Source organism: Schistocerca gregaria, chromosome 1, assembly GCF_023897955.1.
Source record: "Schistocerca gregaria isolate iqSchGreg1 chromosome 1, iqSchGreg1.2, whole genome shotgun sequence".
Taxonomy (NCBI): Eukaryota; Metazoa; Arthropoda; class Insecta; order Orthoptera; family Acrididae; genus Schistocerca; species Schistocerca gregaria.
Genome location: NC_064920.1, coordinates 159,234,635 through 159,255,937, shown reverse-complemented (window position 1 = coordinate 159,255,937; position 21,303 = coordinate 159,234,635). Strand labels below are relative to the sequence as shown.

The following is a 21,303-nucleotide window of genomic DNA, read 5'->3' as shown; positions in this document are numbered from 1 at the left end:
CACGCACTAAGAAAATTACTTCAGTCTCCGATTAATTGGTAACCGTTATGCATTTTTGTTCTGTTTAGGAAAACCAAGGACTTATTCCACGTATATGCAAGACATTGTTTTCACGAATTCAAGCAGGAAAGGAGCAGGGTACCAGCTATCGGACTGAAGTTTCGTACCTGGAGATTTATAATGAACGGGTTAAAGACTTGCTAAGAAAGGATGCTACCCATACTCTCCGTGTTCGTGAACATCCTAAGCTTGGACCATACGTTCAGGACCTTTCACGACATTTTGTGTCAGATTATTCAGACATTCAGGTTGGTACTGCATTCACTGTTCTATTAATATAACTTGCAGCATATAACATTAACTGTTTCTGGGAATTAGAGGGAAATTCTTTGTAACCGACAGTGTTATTCTCAAACTACACATTGTATAAATTTCTTGTAAATGGTCTGTGTATGTGTATCTTTACAAAATTTGTCTTCTAAAATTAGAAAGATTATGATGTAATAACAAACAATTTCTAAGTTGTAATGTTTTTGCGTATGTAGGAAAGATGTCACTAAACTTACTATCTTCTCACTTTCCTTAGAAACACATTCAAATAAGATTGCCCAAATTGTGAGATCTCTGGCATATTTTTAAATATCAGTATTACATGCAACAGTATTGAATTTGTTTGTCCTATTTTGGACTGTGTACGAGGTGTACTGCAGTTTTAATTAATATTTAAAGAAATGCTTTCATTATGTGCAAAATATGTCACTATGGCATAATTGGCTAGGAGGCCCTGAGATGTAGACTCAGCTGCTTAATTGGAAAAGTTTTCCTATCCTTCATGCACACTGGCACCTTCCTTGTATGAAGTGTGAGGTTTGAATGTTAAATATATCTGATCCATGTAGCCTATATGATTTATGACCATGCGTATGATGCCAGCATTGTATAATGATGAGAGAAGAGAGTGAGAGTGCGAAACCCGATGCTAGTATATAGCCTACTCCTCTTAAATGGCGCAAGATGGTCCACCAAGCTTAACATTCCCATACAATGGCCAGCTCACTATCAACAGTGACATGTGACCACACTCCATTTAAACACTGTGGAGAAGTTTGGAATTTGGTCCATAACATTGGTCCAAAGTTGTGTACTACAACTTTTTCTCATGTTGCAGAAATGTTAATGCGTAACTGAGCAAGTGATTTATGTGGCTCAGAGACTCCTTACATCAGCGAGAGACAGATTATATCTGATGCATGATATAAAAACTCTGTGGATATAATGGGAACAAATTACGTGTACAATGGACTGACTATTTCCGATTTAGAATTGTGAAGAGTAAGAACCCAGTGGAACTGTAATTAGTAACATCTTTATAAGCTGCCATTTTGAATACCGAATGTAATTTAACAAATTGTAATAACATTTCAAATCATACAAGAATATATTCACAGGCACTGACTCCATGGGGCCTGAGGGGACCTGAGCCCCTCCCAATAATTTAAGAAAATTATTAGTTATATTATGCTTTGTAAAATCACAAAATTATGTTGGAATTTTTTATTTTCCTTGTTTGATGATAGTTATTTTTTAAAAATACGTTAATTAATGAGTTAAAACAAATAATTATTACGGTAGTAAGCAGGTTAACTAAAAATGAGTATTGTGAATCATGATAGTGTTACGGTGGTGAGGGCACACTTAGAATTTGTCCCAGTGCGCGAACCTTCAGGTAAACTCTGGTGTTGGTGGGCCAGCACTGCAGCTGTGGCAACATCAAAAGGACTGGGAGAGAAGCGCTTGGAACCCTCCGCCTCATGTCGCCTTCACTTTGAGACATTATGATGCCACGGCTATGTAAAGCCCACCCTGCCGTCACAGTCATTCACTATGGATAGTTTAGTTCAGTGCATGCTGCAGACGTGTTTGATTTTCTGACTTAAGTGTCTTGTGGACTATTTTATATGACTGTATTTTATTTGTTTACTTTTGTATCTTAGTGTATTATGAATTAAGTTTGCAATGGATAAACTTATTACCAAAAAGGCGTGCTTGGAAGTTGATGATACTGCAAATCAACGTCCAACAATTATTGTGTCGTGAATTTCTTCGTCGTATTCAGGCAAGAACCATTCACAGCGAAACCCTGGACAAGATGGTAAGGGAAGATCATTACAGAAGTCTTGGTTGATCAAATATACATGGCTAGAATATGAAGCATCTGCTAAAAAAGTTTTTTTGCAAAACCTGCAAAGAGGCAAATGATAAAAATCTATTAGAATTTTCTTAAAAAGAAGAAGATGCATTTACTTCCTAAGGGCTTTCTAACTGGAAAAAGGCTTTGGAAAAATTTCATCTTCATAAAAATATGTTTACGTGCGATACACAGGTACACTGCGCCGCCAGCGACGCCATGTGAAGTGTGGCCTCCCAATTGAATGAACAGCTAGACACTGATATGAAGAAAGGCCATTTAGCTCTTGAGACAATTTTTACTACCATGCAATTTCTACGCCGATAAGGCCTAGCAATTAGAGGGCACGAAGATGTAAACTCAAATTTTTTTCAAGGCAACTGACAGACAGAGTGTAATTAGCGTTGAGTATCTTCAGCTATATGACAACAGTTACCACCCATTTTGGTATCGGAGGAGGTGACTACATAGCCTGTGAGAAGCCCCCCAAGATTTCAAGATTGACATAACTGAGTTTAAAGATTGGTTAGGGTTTTTGGGGTATAAGTGGATGTCCCACAATATTCAAAATGAGATCATTGATCTACTAGGAAAGTCTGTGTTGAGAAAGGTATTGGCTTCAGTCAAGAAGACTGAACATTTTTCTATTATGGTTGACGAAACAAGTGATTCTTTGATTCACGAACAAGTCTCATTTTGTATTTGTACTGTCGATGATTCCTTAATCATCAACGAAGACTTTATTGGCTTATAAGAGACCCTCAACACTGAATCACGAACTCTGTTTAGTATTTTAAAAGACGTCTCTGCTCGTCTTGATTTGTCAATGGGTAACTTAAGAGGACAGTGCTATGATGGTGCCTCGAATATGAGAGGTAAGTTCAAAGGATTAAAAAGATAGTTAGTTTTGGACATACAACCAAAAGCACATTATGCACACTGCACTGCTCACATTTTAGACTTGGCAGTTGTAGACAGTCTCTGCCATCTTATGTCTATGAGGGATATGATGGCTTTAGCCAAGGTCTAATAAACACTGTAAGAGAATCCAACAAAAGGATGGGACTTTTCAGATGCATACGCTGTGAGAGCGCCAACAACAAAGCTGGTCTACGACCCCTTTGCCCGACTTGATGGACTGTGTGAGCTTCTAGTATCTTGAGGATACTGAAAAATTTTGAAGAACTTCTAGAGTGTTTTGAAACTTTTTCTGTAGAGTACAAAACAGAGGCAGGTTACAAATGTGCAGGCTACCTTGAGTCAATGTTACAATTCAAGACTTATTTCTTTTTACATCTTTATTACCATGACGGGAACCCAGTACAGGATGTCAATGAAAAAATTCAATGTCCTCATGTAAGTGTTGCTGCTCTGGAAAAAATATATGAGTGCTTGATTTGTATATTGAATGGAGGGTGTGATAGTTTTGAACACTTTTGGGAATTGTGTTTAAAAGAAAAGCCTTCTCAAGTTGATGATCCTTCACTTCCTTGGCAGTATGAAAACAATGAAGCCAGCTCACGGCATACTTTCAGAACCCCAAAGGAATGCTACAAAGCTATTTACACTGAAGTTTGTGAAATGCTGCAATCTTGCTTTACTGATTGGTTTGCTTTAACTGGACTCACACAGGTCATTGCAGTTAAACAAGAGTGCTTGCTTTTACTGAACAGAGGTGAAACAAATTTGGAAAATTCAACTGAGTTTTTCAAAAATGATGTAGGCATTGAGAGACTGCACTTACACTTGAATATGTTAGCCGATATTGCCAATAAGAAACAACTGGTCTTAAAAACATGCATGATGTAAGAAAGTACATTACGCAATAGACTGCAGTTGGAGGAATGTTATGTGAAGTAGTGAAGTGCATTAAGCGTCTCCAAGTAGCTCTGATCACAGCAGCAACAGCAGAATGGTCCTCTAGTGCCCTTAGATGTCTGAAGTCATATCTCCCATCAACAATGGGACAGAAGCAATTGAACAACTTGGTTGTTCTTCATACCCACTGAGATTTTTGGGATGGATTGGATATTTGATCAGTCATAAATGACTTCATATTCAGTAATCCAGTCAGACGATCGACCTTTGCACCTTTCTAAAGACACTCTAGCCCTAATAATGGCATTTAGAGCAATATTAAATATCTTCATAAAATAGGGAATTAAATACATACATAATGTTAAATTTTTAGTTTCAAAATATTATTACTAGTTTAGTACTGTGTTATTATATTAATATAGTACTGTACTAGTTATTTTCAAAAACTTAAATATTTTTAGAGTATAAGACCCAATTAAAACCCGCTATTTACATACTTTTAGACTGAAAGTATTAGGCATACGGTATTAACTTTATTAACTGTATTAAAGCATTAACTTTGAGATACTGTTTTTATTTAATGTACGCTGAGCCTTATTCAGAGTAAGCTTAAATTAGCTATTTCACTTATTAATCAAAATTCTATTACTGTGCAACAGCAATATTTTATGTTTTATTCTTTTAATGATAGTTTAGGATTTATTTAAATATAATTTTAGTCTCTTCAGAGCTATATATTCGCTGCTCTGTAATAGTCTATAAGCATGATTATTACTGTAAATTAAATTAGCTTTTTACAAAAATACCATGCATGTTTATGTTTTGTTTCTATTTTCAAAGCCAAAAAAATGTGTCAGGCTTGTCGAGTTTCCTGGAGTGTCAAGTTATCAAGAGTCCATTTTTCGGGGTTCTAATGTTGATCATATGACTCTAAAATGCTTAAAAAAAACTTTAAAACTCACTATGCTTCATTTAAAATTTAGAAAATTTCCTGGGGCAAGACCCTGGAATCCCCCCGCCCCAATATTTTTTATAAGTCGGCACACCTGAATGTATTATATATATGTATACTGAAATGTAGCTAGGAAAATCGTTTATGAAACAATATAATTTCATGAATGGAAAAGGGGCATTCAATTCTTTGGTTGTTTTAGCTTCTCCCTTGTCTGTGGCTCGGAACATTATTTAAACCCCCTCCCCCCTGCGGGTTCAGCGGTTAGAATAGCCCCGATGTATCCCTGTCTGTCATAAGAGGTGACTAAAAGGAGTCCCTCACATTTCGGCCTTTATGTGTTGGTCCCCTGTACGGTTTGACCTCCGTTTTTCAATATTTTCCCGAAGAACGAGTCAATTGGGGAAGGACGTCCTACATGGTGCATAGTGTTCATCATGTGCCAAGACCTCTCGCATCTTTCTTTGACGTGGATCTGCACTTCTGCTCATTCTCCAGCTATTGGGTGAGGTCACCCTCCAAGGTGCGTTTTCCTCCATCCTCTGTGCAGTATCGCTTTGTGCGCTGTCAACAATAATGGACTTCTTAGCTCATTTGCACCTGATATCCAGCACACTAGCCAGTCTTTTGTAGTGTTGCAGTGGCTATGTATCCTGTTGGTTGTAGCCCCCTGACCACACAGGGATTGCTCTGCTAATGCCTTTGCCGTTAAATCCCTACATGTGCCAAGGAGTAGATACCCATCACTTTGGGGCATCGGTACTCCCGACAATGGCCATCCTGCCAGATGACCTTTGCTGCGGCTGGGTGGCCCCTGGTCAGAGTGGGTGGCATCAGGGTGGATGACACACCATGAAGCATAGTACATCATCTCTTGCTGGTAGTCCACTGCCAGCAGCCTCTAACCGGGCAAAGTATAACTTCTATCGTAAGAAATATGACCCAAAATTGTTCCCCTCCCTGGCCACACCATGGGAGGAACACCAGGCTAAGGATAGCAGCGAAGCTTGTTCACCCCAGTACCTCGTACGTACGAGAGTTGATTGGGAATCTTTTTTGTCAATGTAACCTCAGTTTTTTGTAGAGCATTTAGAGGACAAGTTTGGGGAGGTGGAGGGCTTGTCCAAAATGCGGTCAGGGTCACTCTTGATCAAAGCATCATCCACTGCACAGTAATGGGCACTACTCACCTGTGACAACCTGGGGGATATTTTTGTTTCCATCACGCCCCATAAGAGCTTAAATATGGTCCAGGGTATCATATTTCACAGGGCTCTTCTTTTGCAGTCTGACGATGAGCTGCGCGCCAATTTATAGCAGCAAGGCATCCATTTCGTCCAGTGTGTCCACCTGGGTCCGGCATAAGGCCACATATCCTTCCCCCGATGTGATGCTTTAAGTGCTGGAAGTTCGGCCATATGTCTTCCTGCTGTACTTCCAGTGTTACCTGTCAGGATAGTGGACATCCATCACATCCCAATACTCCCAGTGCCCCGCCTCCCATTTGTGTCAATTGCAGAGAGCACCATTCACCTTGCTTGCCAGACTTCAAGATTCTCCAGAAAGAAGGAAAAATAATGGAATACAAGACTCTAGACTGACTGACCTACACTAATGCTAAGAGAAAATATGAGAGTCTGCCTTCTGTGCATATAACGTCAACCTATGCTGCTGCCACAACAACGGTTCTACCATCTTTTGTTCCGCTGCTCACAGTTGGCTCTAAGAGCCATCAGACTCCACCTGCCCCCTTGATGGTGGGGGACACTTCCCTCCCTGTTGCTCCTGCACAACCTACTTCAGGAGCAACACCACCTAAACTATCGGGGACATGAGTCCCTATTTCTCAGCCGGAGAAGTGTACGTCTTCTTTGACTCCTCTCACCAGGGAGGGACTCCTTGGGTCACTCCCTTCCCAGGTTCCTACCAGTGGCAAAGCTGACACATGCCAGTGGCTGAAGCAACCTTACGTAGCTGGTCGTAGAGCTTCACGGTCCTCCTCAGTCCCTGAGACTGAATCAGTGAAGCCCTCCCAGCCAGACAAATCTAAAGAGCAGCGAGAGAAATCTAAAAAGAGAAAGACCCTTAAGAACCAAGACACTGCAGTGGCACCCACACCACCACTCTGTGTCTTAGGATGAGGTGGAGATTCTGGCATCCGCTGAGGACCTAGATCTCGCTGGGTCCTCAGACACAGTGGATGCCGGTCGCACAGGTACTCATCTGGTGGCAGCAAGTGACCGTGAGGCATAGACTGCCTCATCGAGTGTTTCATTCCTTCCCAGTCTCATACTCACATAATCCTCCAGTAGAATTGTGGTGGTTTTTTCCACCATCTGGCTGAGCTACAACAACTGTTAAGCTTTACACCTGCTATCTGCATTGCCTTCCAGGGAACCTGGTTCCTGGCAATGTGGATCCCTGCCCTCTGCAGCTATAAGGGATATTACAGGAACAGTAGCGACTATAGTAGTGTGTCAGGTAGGGTTTGTATCTGTGTCCTGAACTCAGTATGTAGTGAACCTCTGCCTTTATACCCTTCTTGAAGCTGTAGCTGTCAGGATAAGGACGACACAGGAAATAACTGCCTGCAATGTGTGTCTTCCTCCAGATGGTGCAGTACTCTTGAATGTACTGGCTGCACTGATTGATCAACTCCCTAAACCTTTCCTACTTTTGGGAGTTTTTAATGTGCACAACCCCTTGTGAGGTGGCCCCATGCTTACTGGCCGAGGTAGGGAGGTCAAAAATTTACTGTTACAACTCGACCTTTGCCTCTTAAATACAGGTGCTCCCACACACTTCAGTGTGGCACATGGCACATATGGTTTGCAGTCCTGGCCTTCTCTCATCTCTCCGCTGGAGAGCACATGACGACCTGTGTGGTAGTGACCACTTCGCCATCTTCCTGTCACTCTCCCGGCAGCATGCCCAAGGATGCCTACCCAGATCGGCTTTAAACGAGGCAGACTGGGAAGCCTTCAGCTCTGCTGTCACCGCTGAATCTCCCCCCACATGGTGCCATCAACATTGTCATTGAGTAAGTCACTACAACAATCATTTCTGCAGTGGGAAACGTGATTCCTCGTTATTTAGGGTGCCCCCAGCAAAAGTCAGTCCCTTGGTGGTCGCTGGAAGTTGCTGAGGCAATTAAAGTGTGTCGGTGAGCTTTTAATATCTCTTCTATAATTTTATGGAGTCATTTTTCATTTACTATTTCTCAGTGGCTGTTTTATGAGATGAGCACCATAAATTTCAACAATCCACTTGTAGTAACAAAAACGGCCTTTGTTCTTTTCTTGGCAGATCTTGTAGTTGGATGGCAGGTGAACTATTGTCTTGAGATGCCCATTTTGGATATTCCATCTTTTTAGTAACATCATTGAAATAAAGCCAGATTTTGTCATCTGTAACAGTGTTACTAGTATTCTCCGTTTTCAAATTTTTGGAGTATTTGATTGAAAAAGAAGTAGCAGTGGTCCATCTCCTCATATACAAGATATGTGTAATTAATAAAAATCTGAGTTTGATTTCCGTAACATTGTCCTGGATAACTGTGTTAATTGAGACACAAAATGAGCCAAAGGATTCCACATGTGTTATGGAAATGTGACACTATGGCATTGCTGATACGGAACCTTCTCTCTAAGAGCTGGAGATATTTCCTCAAAGCACTGACCTGCCATCAGACTTTGAGAAGACCTGTACTGCAAAACTGCAAGCCATTCTTCTTACTTCCATTGCCAAATACATCGAAGGTTTGCTGTGAGGAGAGGCACCAAGTTTTCACTTCATTGCTTTTGAACACAGGTGGAGACATGCAGAGGAGCGGGTTGTGACTTTGTCTACCTAGTGCACCACATAGCAAAATTTTTAGTATTTCAATTTCTTGTATTTAAATCAAGGTAATCATCTTACCACCCTGCTGACTGATTCCTTAACATATTGGTAAACCCCTGGAACTACAGAACGTCAGCCTGGAAGAAACCTTCGGTGTGTCAAGAGTAACAGTTGAGATGCCAAGTAGAGGACTTAAATTTTTTGGGAGAATTCTGGTGAAGTGTAGTGTGTAAATTAAGAACAGTACATGCAAAACTACTGTGTGACTTATAAGGAAATGTCACTTCATTTTCGTAGGAGATTTATTTGACAGGTTATTTTGAAGGAATTCAGACACACACTACTAGACTCATAACAGGCTTGAGGTACCTGCATGAAAATTTGAGAAACAGAAATGGGAAATGTTGGATGAAAGGTGACATGGTTCCCACAAAATTATGTCGGCTGTGTTTAGAGAACTAATGTGTGGGATAGAACACCAGGAAGTTCTGTTGTTTCTGTCATACATCTAATGTCAAGATCTTGATAAAAGATTAGAAAAGCATGTGTGGAGACAAACATATTGTCCTTTTCTTCCCTTGCTTGAAAATCACATGTAATACAATTGGTAGTGGTTAATATAGTATGAAGTACTCATCACCATATACTGTACACCGACTGTGGAGTATGTTTTGTAGGCCTGGAGAAATTGCTATTATTGTCTGGAAATGAATATTAGACATTAAATTTAATAAATTCACCAGGAAGGCTAGGAGAGTATTTTTGTCAAAAAGAACAAGTAAACAGTTGTTAGTGTTCCACTTAAACAATGAGTTAGTTGTAAATGATGGACATAGAGCAGTAATGAGCAAATTTAAATGGAATGTAAATTGTGCTCTGGAGAAATGGGTACCAAGTAAGTGGATTAAGGAGAGAAAAGACCCATTGTGGTTTAATAACAAAGTTTTTAAAATGCTGAGGAAGCAGGGACTTTGACACTCGCAGTTCAAAAAAGAGTGCACAACAGATGACAGGCAAAAGAGCTCGTATAAATTTGTGTGTCTGTAAAAACATCAATGTGTGAAGCATACAGCTACCTCCAATTTGCTGAAAACCTGAGAAAATTCTGGTCCTACATAAAATTGCTAAGTAGTTTGAAGTCTTCTACCTAATCAGTTGTTGATCAGTCTGGTGTGGCTGTGGAATATAGCAAAAGGAAAGCTGAAGTTCTAAATTTCACATGCAAGAAATCATTCTTGTAGTAGGATCAAACATACATAGTGTTTCCAGAATGAGATTTTCACTCAGTAGCAGAGTGTGCGCTGTTATGAAACTTCCATTCCAACCCCCCCCCCCCCCCCCCCCCCCACTTTCTTCTTGAACAGAGACAGTGCTCTCTCTTTAGTGATCTTGGCATTTATGGGGTGTTAAATGCAACCTTCTTTGCCTTAAACATTATTTTGTTAGTGGAGATAAAACAGGTTAAATTGTTGCACAGAAATTATGTGATGTACTCTTGTGCTATATGGCTTGAGACTGGCTATTTCAGGCAAGGCAGAGATCGTGTAGAGTAGGATACCTTTGTGTATGAACCCTTTGCTTTGAGAATGTCTATTGTGAAGATCTATGGTGTAGTAGAAGGACTGTCATATGGGAAAGACAGTATTGTTGAAATGTACATATTGGTATTTGTTATAGCTACGTGGATGTGTGATGCTGATATACTGCAGAATAAATTTTGAACTAACTATGTGACCAGGAATAAAGCTTTAGGAAGAAATCAGTTGGACCCTGGTTTACAGTAAATCGAGTTATGAAGATACTATTTGTTTCCAGTAAACTTTATACAAAGCCATGATTCAGATCTAGGCACCTGCCTTTTGTGAACAGTGATCTACCAAGGCAGCTATCCATGTGTGCCACAAAGGCTAACTCATTGCTTAAACTTGCCGCTGACTCTTGTTCTGTCTTTCAAAATCTGAGAAGCACCAGCAGTCACAAGGAAATTGTTCACTTTCATGCCTTAGTTGGACATGCAGTTTCAGAGCTATCACATTTAAGTAGTGTAGTAGTGTGTAGTCCATCAGTAGGAAAAAGAGTCCCATCAAAATTTCAATTTTTTGCATGTGGTTAAATCAAAATCCCCACTGTACCAGTGTACTTTTTCTTCTGGGAGTGCTAGTCTCATGCCATCATTGCATCATTGTAGACTTGCTTTGGAATTTGGAAGGAATCTGAAGAGAAGTAGAAAGTTGAAGCTTTGAGTCAGCCGAAGTCTGTTCGAGCAATTCAGCTGGAAGAGCACCACATAAGAATGGCAGGCGTACAGGTTTGAGTCTCAGTTCATCATATGCTGTTATGTTGTCACACATATAGTGGACAGCATATATTATACCACAAGTAAAAAACTTATTCTATGCTTAATGAAGGCGTATTGAACTTATGATGGAAACAAATTGTATGTACCACATGATTATGATTAAAGTGCAGCTACTCACAGAGATCCAATGTGAGCTGTAATCATCATATGGCATTAACGTGGAAGTGATTTAGGCTGGAAAACAAATTACTTACAATTGTGGATGTATAGAAATATTTCATATGTAATGCATTAGGGATTGGACGTGGGCAAAAAAGATCAAACACGTGACAAAGACATAGTGTTGATTTTATTATGAATCATTAAGGTTTTCAAATGACAGCATGGATGTCTTACCATTATAGAAACAATGTACAGTGCCCCAGATTTGCACCTGGTGGTCAAAACTGTAACATATTCCCCACCCCCACCGGCATAAGTCGATTCCATCTTAATGCATTAGCGCAGCACTGCCATTTGACATTTACAGTCCACGCTGGATCTCTGTGAGTAACTGCACTTCAGTTATAACCACCCACTAGTATTGTTTTGTAAGCAGTGTCAGTTTGCCTCTGTGGTACACACTAAAAGATTAAAATTAACTTTTGCCTGTTTGTGGTGAGTAAAGTTAGACAAGTCCATAGAAATACTCAAAAAGGCAATACTTTTTTCCAGTCACAGTAAAGCTAAATTTGTCACAGTTAAATTGTAGTTCATTTTTACCTATGCAGCTGTACAGCAGTAACATTGCCAGTCGCGATGTAAAGTGCTGCAAGCCTGCAGCCTATTTCTACAATTTCAGGTGCACAGTCAATCAGCATTAGGTAAATGGGTGGAGAGATAGGAAGAAGAGGTTTCTGGTTCACAGTCACCGTGTGCATCTGTAATCCCCCTGCATTTTTTTTCCTTGTAGGATCATGTGAAAAGTGAACAAGATTTCTCCCCACCTGTGACTTTGTTCAGTTAATATGAGTTGTCTAAACAGGTATGACAGAGCTATGCACAAGCAAGTCATGTCTTTATAGAAGCTTGGACATGTCCCTGTAGACAGCTGTTGTGATTGTAACATCTTGCGCAAGTTGTACAGATAAATAAAATTGTTTTAAAAATGTGCCTTCTTGGATTTTTATTGTGTCAACATACCAAAAGTAAATATGAAATTTTCTCATTTTCACTTAAAACTGAAAGTTATCTCATCATCACTAACATATCCTGTATTTAAAGAAAAGTAGCTATCATTTGTTAGAAATTTCTCATTTGCATGTGGAATACACAGACATGTTAACTATGGGGAGTATTCCACCATTAGTAGCTCAGAAATAATTATAATAAGGTTTTTATTACTTTTCATAATTGTCCAAATAAAATAAAAATGCATTTATTTTGACAAAATATTAGTGTTATATTTGAGTCACTAACAAGGTCTGTCTTCTGCAGGAGCTTATGATGCGAGGTAACAGTCAACGCACAACAGCATCCACAAACATGAACGATGTAAGCAGTCGTAGTCACGCAATCTTCACCATTATGTTTGTTCAAGCAGGGTTTTCAAACAACATGCCAAGTGAAACTGGTTCTAAAGTTCATCTTGTTGATTTAGCTGGCAGGTAAATTCAATATCAGTGATTATTATTAGTCATGTTGTGTGATGTCCTTAGGTTAGTTAGGTTTAGGTAGTTCTAAGTTCTAGGGGACTGATGACCATAGATGTTAAGTCCCATAGTGCTCAGAGCCATTATTATTAGTCAGCATAAATAGCACTACACATTTTTAAGGCTCTTTCTTAATTCTGATTTTCAATTTTAGTGAGAGAGCTGATACCAGCGGAGCCACTGGACAACGCCTGAAAGAAGGTGCTCACATTAACAAATCACTAGTGACTCTGGGCTCTGTAATTTCAGCCTTAGCTGAACACTCATCCAATGATTCAAAGTCAACTGGGAGAAATGTATTTATTCCTTACCGTGACTCTGTTCTGACATGGTTACTTAAAGATAGTTTAGGTGGAAACTCCAAGACCATAATGATAGCAGGTATGTCTGCTCCTATCAATCTATGACATTTATCTGTAACTTTATCTCTGAATTACTTCCATATTCATTCACATACATTATTGACACGGAATCCTCAATTATGTTCATTATGTCTTTCAAATAGTTCTTAAAAAGATACAATATTTAATGGAACAGTAAATATAAAAACTCACCATCTGGCTCTAATGATGAATTGTCATGAACGGGCAGTTGGCCCATAGACAAGAGTCAGAATTTATTGTGTATTATTTATTTAGTTTCCTGTCACAGTTTCGTATGTGTTCCTTAATGGTGATTAGTTTCAAATGAGTTGTTCATTTTTGAATTGTTGCTCGTGTCTTTATCATGGGCCTGTAAAATAATTCCAGTGTATATAATAATTTTATCCTGTTCTTCCGGACGCTGGGTCAGCCTAACAAATGTGGCAGGGTGTCACATTTACTAAGTTGACCGAGTTACGGAAGTCATTTGTGTCCAGGACAGAAAGTTGAAATGTATGGTGTAAAAACAGAAGAAAACTGTTACATACCATATTGGAGCTATTTTATAATCACATGATACAGACACTGACAATGATTCAAAAATGAACTTTCTTGTTCAAAACTAGTCTCCATTAAGAATATGTTCGCAACTGTGACAGAAACTAAATAAATAAAAAAAACTATAGTTGCTGATGCTTTATGTTAATGAATGTTGTAATTCCACAAAGGCTGAGAGTGTGTCTTGAGTTTAAAAAATGTTCTCACAAGGAAATGGTTTAATCAGACATGTCAAAACCCAGCATTATTTATTTATTTATTTATTTATTTTTTTATGCGGGAAGAATACAATAACAGAAATGCAGTGTCAAAATTTTAGCTGCAAGATGCACTGCAAGTATTTTTTTTAAATTGTTGTAGTTACTAATTTTTATAACGTGAGAAACTGCTTATGACAGGAGTTTTTACTGCGCTTGCTGCCTAGCATGCAATGGACTGTAACAAAACAGCAAAGCACCGCGCAGTGCCAACTTTGGAAGTGACACAAGTGAATTTTAAACACCCAGACCAAATAAAAAATGTTATGTATTGTTAATGTTTTGATTAAGATGCAGTTTATATTGACAACTAAACTGTTGTATATGTAATTCTTACAAAAGTGACCAGCAGAGGAAAATAAAACAAATCTGTGTTTGATGGTACATCACAGATGACATCCAACAATTGTGATTTTAATTTATCGAAATGAACTATTTTCTACATATACATCGTATTATAACAATTCCTGTATCACAGTTCTTATGATAATTTTTGAATAATGTGACAGTTCCTTGTTATTCCTCATAGTCGTCACAATAAAGTGAATAACAAACACAAACATTTCCCTTACAATGGGCACACCTGACGAAAGAAATATTAATGCGGTCAGATATGTTACAATAAATACTAGTTTTATTCAGACAGAACTGTAGTGGAGTGAGGAATGGTGGTGGTCATTGCTCTGCTTATTGTACTGTATACCGAGCATACTTACAGCAATTTGGAAAGTGTGCCCGATGCAAACTGATGATGGACAAATGACTGAAATTTAAGAATACAGTTCTCCTGATAAACCTCAAATGACATGGTGCTCACAGAAATTGTATTGTTTCACAGTTTCTATAAAAATACTTTCCAAAGTTGAAAAAATTATTAATCAAGAGTCACAGTCACATTGGTTGTCCTGGATGGAATCTGCATTATATCAACAGTCTCTTCATTGTCCTTATAAAAGACAGAGGTATCATTATATCCAGGCCAAGAGTCCAACAAAAGCAATGACTTAATTTCGGCAACTGGTTAAAAACTGTTTCGAATGGAATGTTAAAAATTATTCTTTCATATTTTTCCAGAGTATGATAGGTCAATTATAAGATTTTTCTCACTAAGCAGTTCTTTTTTTATTATTGGTCCTTATATGCCTTGAGGTTCCTGAAGACAGATATAAAGCTGCCAAAACAGTAATCCACTCACACTTACCACTGTCATTGTTGTACATAAATGTGTTGTAGCACAGATACTTTTTTTTTTTTTTTTTTTTTTTTTTTTTTTTTTTTTTTTTTTTTTTTTTTTTGCCCCATCATCATCAAATTGGTAAAGTGTCGTTTGCTCAAGTAACTATGATTTACCCTTAGAAGCATCTCTCATTGTGTTGGTTTATTTTCAGTATTTTCTCCCCTTGCCGTATGGAATTATCTTCTGGGATAGTGCACTTAAAGGAAATAAAATATTTATTTAGCAGAAACGAGCTGTAGGAATATAGTGTAAAGTAAATCTTGCAGAAGCCTTTTTAACAGTCTTATAGTTCTTATACTTCCCAATACATCTATTTCCTAATGTTTTTTGCCACTGGCAACAAATCAGTTTTAGCTGGATTGTGGCGTACTTTGTCACAATACAAAACACAAAAATAATTTCTATGTAGGCTTTGCCTCCATGTCTCGCATTCAGAGGACAGACATGTACTCTGGTGGGAAAATATTCAACTAGCTCCCATCTAACATAATGCAAGAACTGGGAATCCCTACCACAAAAAAATAAAAAATAAATAAATAAATAAAAATTGAAAACATGCCTCATTAACCACTCTTTCTTCAAATTACCTGAATATGTAAATTCAGGTAATGGCATGTAGTAGTGTTCATTGTAAAGTAGCATGACAAGTAGCAATTTACTCAGGAAAGAGGATTCAGTATTTATAGATATGGTAACTTCTTTTTAGGAGATAAATGCCAATTATATAGATAACAAAAGAGGCATTAGCTTTTCCAAAGTGGCCACCTTTTTTCTAATTTCCGTAATTAAATTTTGCTGGCGTAATCACAACCAGGAACCAGGTTTTAAATTGTAAGACATCTCCAGGGGCAGATGTGGACTCTGACCACAATCTATTGGTTATGAACTGTAGATTAAAACTGAAGAAACTGCAAAAAAAGGTGGGAATTTAAGGAGATGGGACCTGGATAAACTGACTTAACCAGAAGTTGTACAGAGTTTCAGGGAGAGCATAAGGGAACAATTGACAAGAATGGGGGAAAAAATACAGTAGAAGAAGAATGGGTAGCTTTGAGGGATGAAGTAGTGAAGGCAGCAGAGGGTCAAGTAGGAAAAAAGACAAGGGCTAGTAGAAATCCTTGGGTAACAGAAGAAATATTGAATTTAATTGATGAAAGGAGAAAATATAAAAATACAGTAAATGTAGCAGACAAAAAAGAATACAAACGTCTCAAAAATGAGATCAACAGGAAGTGCAAAATGGCTAAGCAGGGATGACTAGAGGACAAATGCAAGGATGTAGAGGCTTATCACACTAGGGTTCAGATAGATACTGCGTACAGGAAAATTAAAAAGACCTTTGGAGAAAAGAGAACCAATTGTATGGATCTCAAGAGCTCAGATGGAAACCCAGTTCTAAGCAAAGAAGGGAAAGCAGAAAGGTGGAAGGAGTATATAGAGGGTCTATACAAGGGCGATGTACTTGAGGACAATATTTTGGAAATGAAAGAGGAAGTAGATGAAGATGATATGGGAGATATGATACTGCGTGAAGAGTTCGACAGAGCACTGAAAGACCTGAGTCGAAACAAAGCCCCGGGAGTAGACAACATTCCATTAGAACTACTGACAGCCTTGGGAGAGCCAGTCCTGCCAAAACTCTACCATCTGGTGAGCAAGATGTATGAGACAGGCGAAGTACCCTCAGACTTCAAGAAGAATATAATAATTCCAATCACAAAGAAAGCACGTGTTGACAGATGTGAAAATTACCGAACTATCAGTTTAATAAGTCACAGCTGCAAAATACTAACGCGAATTCTTTACAGACAAATGGAAAAACTAGTAGAATCTGACCTCGGGGAGGATCAGTTTGGATTCTGTAGAAATGTTGGAACACGTGAGGCAATACTGACCCTACAACTTATCTTAGAAGCTAGATTAAGGAAAGGCAAACCTACATTTCTAGCGCTTGTAGACTTGGAGAAAGCTTTTGACAATGTTGACTGGAATACTCTCTTTCAAATTCTGAAGGTGGCACGGGTAAAATACAGGGAGCAAAAAGCTAATTACAATTTGTACAGAAACAAGATGGCAGTTATAAGAGTCGAGGGACGTGAAAGGGAAGCAGTGGTTGGGAAGGGAGTGAGACAGGGTTATAACCTCTCCCCGATGCTATTCAATCTGTATATTGAGCAAGCAGTGAAGGAAACAAAAGAAAAATTTGGAGTAGGTATTAAAATCCATGGAGAGGAAATAAAAACTTTGAGGTTCGCCGATGACATCGTAATTGTGTCAGAGACAGCAAAGGACTTGGAAGAGCAGCTGAACGGAATGGACAGCTTCTTGAAAGGAGGATGTAAGATGAACATCAACAAAAGCAAAACAAGGATAATGGAATGCAGTCAAATTAAGTCAGGTGATGCTGAGGGAATTAGATTAGGAAATGAGACACTTCAAGTAGTAAAGGAGTTTTGCTATTTGGGGAACAAAATAACTGATGATGGTCAAAGTAGAGAGGATATAAAATGTTGACTGGCAATGGCAAGGAAAGCATTTCTGAAGAAGAGAAATTTGTTAACATCGAGTATAAATTTAAGTGTCAGGGAGTCGTTTCTGAAAGTATTTGGAGTGTAGCCATCTATGGAAGTGAAACATGGACGATAAATAGTTTGGACAAGAAGAGAATAGAATCTTTTGAAATGTGGTGCTACAGAAGAATGCTGAAGATTAGATGGGTAGATCAGAGAACTAATGAGGAAGTGTTGAATAGGATTGGGGAGAAGAGAAGTTTGTGGCACAACTTGACTAGAAGAAGGGATAGGTTGGTAGCACATGTTCTGAGGCATCAAGGGATCACCAGTTTAGTATTGGAGAGCAGTGTGGAGGGTAAAAATCGTAGAGGGAGACCAAGAGACGAGTACATTAAGCAGATTCAGAAGGATGTAGGTTGCAGTAGGTACTGGGAGATGAAGAAGCTTGCACAGGATAGAGTAGCATGGAGAGCTGCATCAAACCAGTCTCAGGACTGAAGACCATAACAACAACAACAACAACAACAACAAAAACCACAATCACAAATAGCATTAAGCATTGTAATGATAGTTTACTGTTAATACAATCCACAGATAAGTTTCTATGTTGTGGTTATCAAGTCTCACCATATGAAGGAAAGGTATAAAAATTGTGTTTGTCTGTGTGGGATCCCATAATTCTCTACTTGCTATTTTGAATGACAGAATCCTATTTTGTTTTGTCTTACCTGATGTGTCAACATACTTTGACCATAGTAGAGAGATAGTATGATTGTGGTTCGATGAACCCTCTGCCAAGCACTTAAAAGTGAATTGCAGAGTAGTCATGTAGATGTAGATGTAGATGTAGATGTAGATGAACATCTGGTAGGAGCCAAATTACAGGTCGTCTGGCCTTTTTATATATATATTTTTTTTAATCTGAAGACTAGGTTGATGCTGCTCTCCATGCTACCCTGTACTACATCTTTGTCTCTGAGTAACTATTGCCACCTACATCCTTGTGAATCTGCTTACTGTATTCATCTCTTGGTCTCCCACTACGATTTTTACCCCCCACACTTCTCTCCAGTACTATATTGGTGATCCTTTGATGCCTAAGAATCTGTCCTACCAACTGATCCCTTCTTCTAGTAAGGTTGTACCACAATTTCTCTTCTCCCCAATTCTATTCAGTACCTTCTCATTAGTTATGTGATCTACCCATCTAATCTTCAGCATTCTTCTGTAGCACCATATTTCGAATGTTCTATTCTCTTCTTGTCTAAACTGTTTATTGTCCATGTTTCACTTCCACACATGGCTACACTCAAGAAAAATACCTTCTCTATATTCAATGTTAACAGATTTCCCTTCTTCAGAAATGCTTTTCTTGTCATTGCTAGTCTGCATTTTACATCCCCTCTACTTCAGCCATAATCAGTTATTTTACTGCCCAAAAAGCAAAACTCATTTATTACTGCTGCTACTAATACTACTGCTACTGGCACTTAGCTGTACAAATAAACAATTTGTAATGGAAATACTTTCAGGAAGCACTTCCTGATACTTAAATCTACACTCATTGTTAACAAATTTCTCTTCTTCAACCGAGCGAGGTGGCGCAGTTGTTAGCACACTGGACTCGCATTCGGGAGGACGATGGTTCAATCCCGTCTCCGGCCATCCTGATTTAAGTTTTCCGTGATTTCCCTAAATCGCTTCAGGCAAATGCCGAGATGGTTCCTTTGATAGGGCACGGCCGATTTCCTTCCCCATCCTTCCTTCACCCGAGCTTGCAATCCGTCTCTAATGACCTCGTTGTCGACGGGACGTTAAACATTAATCTCCTCCTCCTCCTTCACTCTTCTTCAGAAACACTTTTTTTTGCCATTGCCAGTCTGCATTTTATATCCTCCCTACTTCAACCATTGTCAGTTATTTTGCTTTCCAAATAGCAAAGCTCGTCTACTACTTTAAGTGTCTCATTTCCTAATCTAATTCCCTTACCATCACCTGATTTAATTAGATCACATCCATTATCCTCATTTTGCTTTTGTTGCTGTTCATCTTATATCCTCCTTTCAGGACACTGTTCATTCCGTTCAACTGCTCTTCCAAGTCCTGTAATGTCTCTAATAGAATTACAAAGTTTTTATTTCTTCTCTCTGAGCTTTAATTCCTACTCCATATTTTTATTTTTCTGCTTGCTCAATATACAAATTTAATAACATCAGGGATAGGCTACAACCCTTTCACATACCCTTCTCAACCACTGCTTCCCATTCATGTCCCTGGACTCTTATAATTGCCATCTGGTTTCTATACAAACTGTAAATAGCCTTTTGCTCCCTGCCACTTTTAAAATTTGAAAGAGAGTATTCCAGTCCACATTGTCAAAAGCTTTTCCCAAGTCTACAAATGCTTTTTTTTATCAGGCCTGGCATTATTACACTACTGGCTGTTAAAATTGCTACACCACGAGGATGACAGGCTGCAGACGCGAAATTTAACTGACAGGAAGATGATGCTGTGATATGCAAATGACTAGCTTTTCAAAGCATTCACACAAGGTTGGTGCTGGTGGCGACACCTACAACGTGCTGACATAAGGAAAGTTTCCAACCAATTTCTCATACACAAACAGCAGTTGAACGACATTGCCTGGTGAAATGTTGTTGTGATGCCTCGTGTAAGGAGGAGAAACGCCCCATCACATTTCCGACTTTATAAAGGTTGGATGGTAGCCTACTGCGATTGCGGGTTATTGTATTGCTACATTGCTGTTCGCGTTGGCCGCGATCCAATGACTGTTAGCAGAATATGGAATCGGTGGGTTCAGGAGGGTAATAGGGATCACCGTGCTGGATCACAATGGCCTTGTATCACTAGCAGTCGAGATGAGTCTTATCCGCATGGCTGTAACGGATCGTGCAGCCACGTCTCGATCCCTGAGTCAACAGATGGGGACGTTTGTAGGACAACAACCAACTGCACGAACAGTTCGATGACGTTTGCAGGAGCATGGACTATCAGCTCGGAGACCATGGCTGCGGTTACCCTTGATGCTGCATCACAGACAGGACTGCCTGTGATGGTGTACTCAATGACGTGGGTGATTGAATGGCAAAACGTCATTTTCTCAGATGAATCCAGGTTCTGTTTACGGCATCATGATGGTCACATTCGTGTTTGGCGACATCGCGGTGAACGCACATTGGAAGCTTGTATGCGTCATCGCCATACTGGTGTATCACCCGGCGTGATGGTATGGGGTGCCATTGGTTACACGTCTCGGTCACCTCTTGTTCGCATTGACGGCACTTTCAACAGTGGATGTTACATTTCAGATGTGTTACGACCCGTGGCTCTACCCTTCATTCAATCCCTGTAAAACCCTACATTTCAGCAGGATAGTGCATGCCGGCATGTTGCAGGTCCTGTATGGTCCTTTCTGGATACAGAAAATGTTCGACTGCTAACCTTGCCAGCACATTCTCCAGTTCTCTCACCAATTGAAAACGTCTTGTCAATGGTGGCTAAGCAAGTGGCTTGTCACAATACGCCTGTCACTACTCTTGATGAACTGTAGTATCGTGTTGAAGCTGA

The 21,303-nt window shown here is 39.2% G+C and overlaps 1 protein-coding gene across 2 annotated transcripts in view; it reads left to right on the top strand.

The window, feature by feature from the left end:
* Window positions 1-21,303, top strand: part of LOC126335375 (kinesin-like protein Klp98A) — a 386,747-nt gene that overhangs the window by 235,955 nt on the left and 129,489 nt on the right. For both annotated transcript variants that reach the window (XM_049998589.1, XM_049998598.1), the window contains exons 5-7: window positions 69-308; window positions 12,574-12,743; window positions 12,943-13,169. In XM_049998589.1, the coding sequence (XP_049854546.1) occupies window positions 69-308; window positions 12,574-12,743; window positions 12,943-13,169 (637 nt within the window). The remainder of the gene's footprint in view (window positions 1-68; window positions 309-12,573; window positions 12,744-12,942; window positions 13,170-21,303) is intronic.